Genomic DNA, 2,524 nt, shown 5'->3' with positions numbered 1-2,524 from the left:
TTGAGTAAAAGTATTTGCACCTTCTTGATTTCTTAGTTTTTCCATATTTGTCACATTTGCATGTTATTAGCTATAGGGGGCAATTTCTTTTTTACACAGGCCCAGGTACATTTTTTTGGATTTTTTTTCCTAATAAATGAACTAATTTGCCAAATATTAACATTTGTTTCATGACTTAAAACATGTAGGTGTATAAATATGAAAAAAAAAACCTATAAGAAATCAGGAATACAAATTCATTCTCACAGCGCTATGCACCCGTACAGATAACCTTCTTGATTACATGTGTCACCATGTCCTGTCCTGTCCTGTCAGAAGAACATGCTCGTCTTCTTGCTTGCAAATGGCAACAGAGTCTTAGAGCTTGAATCCAATTACTCCCTGCAAAGCCACAGCGTGGACCCAGCTTTGCAGAGTGGGTTGAGTCAACAGGAGGGAAAGGTGGACTGGTGGTGTTTCAACAAGCTGCTGCTGGGAAGACCTTTAATCTGAGTGGGTTTAGAGAGCAAACGACGGGCTCAGAACAACAAGACGACCTTTAAAGCTCTCTGAGACACCGCTGAATTGCCGTGGGAGCTCCTTCAGTGCAGGCGTCCTCCCCTGTTTGCAGGAGGAGTGGTATAGTCCATGTTGCCTAGGTGAGTTGACACTGCTTAGTGGGATAGGCCGTATCAGCAGAGCCCATTGTTTTCAGGGGCTTTGGCTACTCAGACTCCTATGTGTGTGCATGTTTCCACTCTCTGGACATGTGTGGTTTTTAGAATAAAGAGAAGATTTCCACTCCCAGGTACTTCCTCTTTTCCTCTCTCTCTGTTTCTGTCTTTTTTATTCTGTCTTTTTTACTTCATCATCTCCTCTGATTCAATCAGTTGGTTTCCTCTCAAGTGGGATTAAATCAGGAAGCGGTGAATAACTTTGAGATAACGGCAGCTTTTCTCTGCCTAGATGATATATAAAGGTTGAGAAGCTGAGGCACATTTTACCAAAGCCTAACAAATAGCTTGAGGGGAATTTTTTCTGTTTTCCTTCATTTCCTGCGGATTCACACTGAGGTGGAAAGAAGGTGGATGGCATTAATGTAGGTAAACCATATCTGTGTGGGTAACTGATTCTCCGATTTAGCGGATATGCTCGGTGTGGATTTAAGAGGCAAGTAATGTGTGTGGAGTCTTAAACCTGTTGCTCTGTGTTACCACAAAGATAAGTAAGCTGTTTTTTTCGAGCCTGCGTTCACGTTTGTTGGCAGGATTTTAGAGGGAAAAGGACATTTTTGATTTTACAGGGACTTTCCAAAAACCCCATCTCCTGACATTTATATAATTCAAAGTGAAACTGATGTGGTGTTTTAAAGGCTTATCGTTAGCTTAAAATGTTCACAGATTTGAGAGCCTGTTACACAGTTCTTAGATTTTAAAAGCTGCAATGATACAAAGTGCTAAAAAAAGACACCCATAAAAAGAGAATGAAATCAAGCGCGTCTTCAGGGATTGTTTCTTAGATGCTGTTGGAAATAAATAGTACATAAACATAATTTTTAGGAGACTGGTTTGCTGCTTAACAGCTGGAGTTGAATGAAAGCTTCTGAAAACAACTTCAATTCCCTCTGAATCTATATGTTAATTTCCTGGGGAAAGCTTCAGGTTTCAGAACATTTTCCTCACTTTAGGCATAAATATTGTTTTAGTGTAAAGTGCTGACTTTTAGTAATTTCATTACATATAGTGTGAAATGTTACATTTAATGGAAACTGGTCAGATGAAATTTACTTGATTGGTCAGTTTATAACAAGCACATGTTCCTTAATGATTCATTTTTAAATAAATATCCTTTTAATGTTATATATTAAGTTGTATAAAGTTATATTAATCAGAATTATTGCTTTGTGTTTCTTGAGACTGAAGTAGTGTTAGTGAGCACAGGATCACAGCGGTGTCCTGGATACAAACATAATACAAACATCTTTGTGGACTTTGTTGTCTGCAGTTTGCTGTTGTCATTTCAGCCTCCTGGACTCTTTTGCTTCGCTTTTTCATCTGTATTCACATCAGACTTTAAAACAAAGCAACAAAGTGCTGAGCAACGAAGTGCTGAGCAATAATAAAGGCAACAAACATGAAAACTTAAAATAGTAAAATGGAATTAAGAGCAATTTCAGATTCAGACACAAGTATAGCAAGTATATAAAATCAACCAAAATAATAATAATTACTATGTTAAGTAAAGATTATTTATTAAGTGTGTTTCACAGACAGCCACAAAGTGCAGCACACACAAAAAAAGAGTAAAACAAATGAGAGTGCCATAGTAGCTAATGTACAGAGACAGTAAGACACAATAAAATAAACAGATCGTTAAAAGTAAATAAATAAATAAATAAATTATGATGATAATGATACTACTACTACTACTACTTCTACTACTACTACTACTACTACTACTACTACTACTACTACTACTACTACTACTAATAATAATAATAATAATAATAATAATAATAATAATAATTATTATTATTATTTATCCA

At 36.3% G+C, this 2,524-nt stretch overlaps 1 protein-coding gene across 3 annotated transcripts in view; it reads left to right on the top strand.

The window, feature by feature from the left end:
* The first annotated feature begins 436 nt into the window (after window positions 1–436).
* Window positions 437–2,524, top strand: part of LOC102192810 (protein Shroom2-like) — a 29,553-nt gene continuing 27,465 nt past the window's right edge. Inside the window, exon 1 of one of the 3 annotated variants that reach the window (XM_005738641.1) lies at window positions 437–638. In XM_005738641.1, the coding sequence (XP_005738698.1) occupies window positions 628–638 (11 nt within the window). In that variant the 5' untranslated portion in view covers window positions 437–627. Of the gene's footprint in view, window positions 639–680; window positions 788–856; window positions 1,079–2,524 lie in introns of those variants that run through there. The other 2 variants (XM_005738639.1, XM_005738643.1) reach the window with 2 other exon arrangements.

The sequence above is a fragment of the Pundamilia nyererei genome, unplaced genomic scaffold (genome assembly GCF_000239375.1).
Source record: "Pundamilia nyererei isolate P.nyererei 1_Seehausen unplaced genomic scaffold, PunNye1.0 scaffold00085, whole genome shotgun sequence".
Classification (NCBI taxonomy): Eukaryota; Metazoa; Chordata; class Actinopteri; order Cichliformes; family Cichlidae; genus Pundamilia; species Pundamilia nyererei.
The sequence above is the reverse complement of the archived record's forward strand: the minus strand, read 5'-3'. Positions and strand labels throughout refer to the sequence as shown.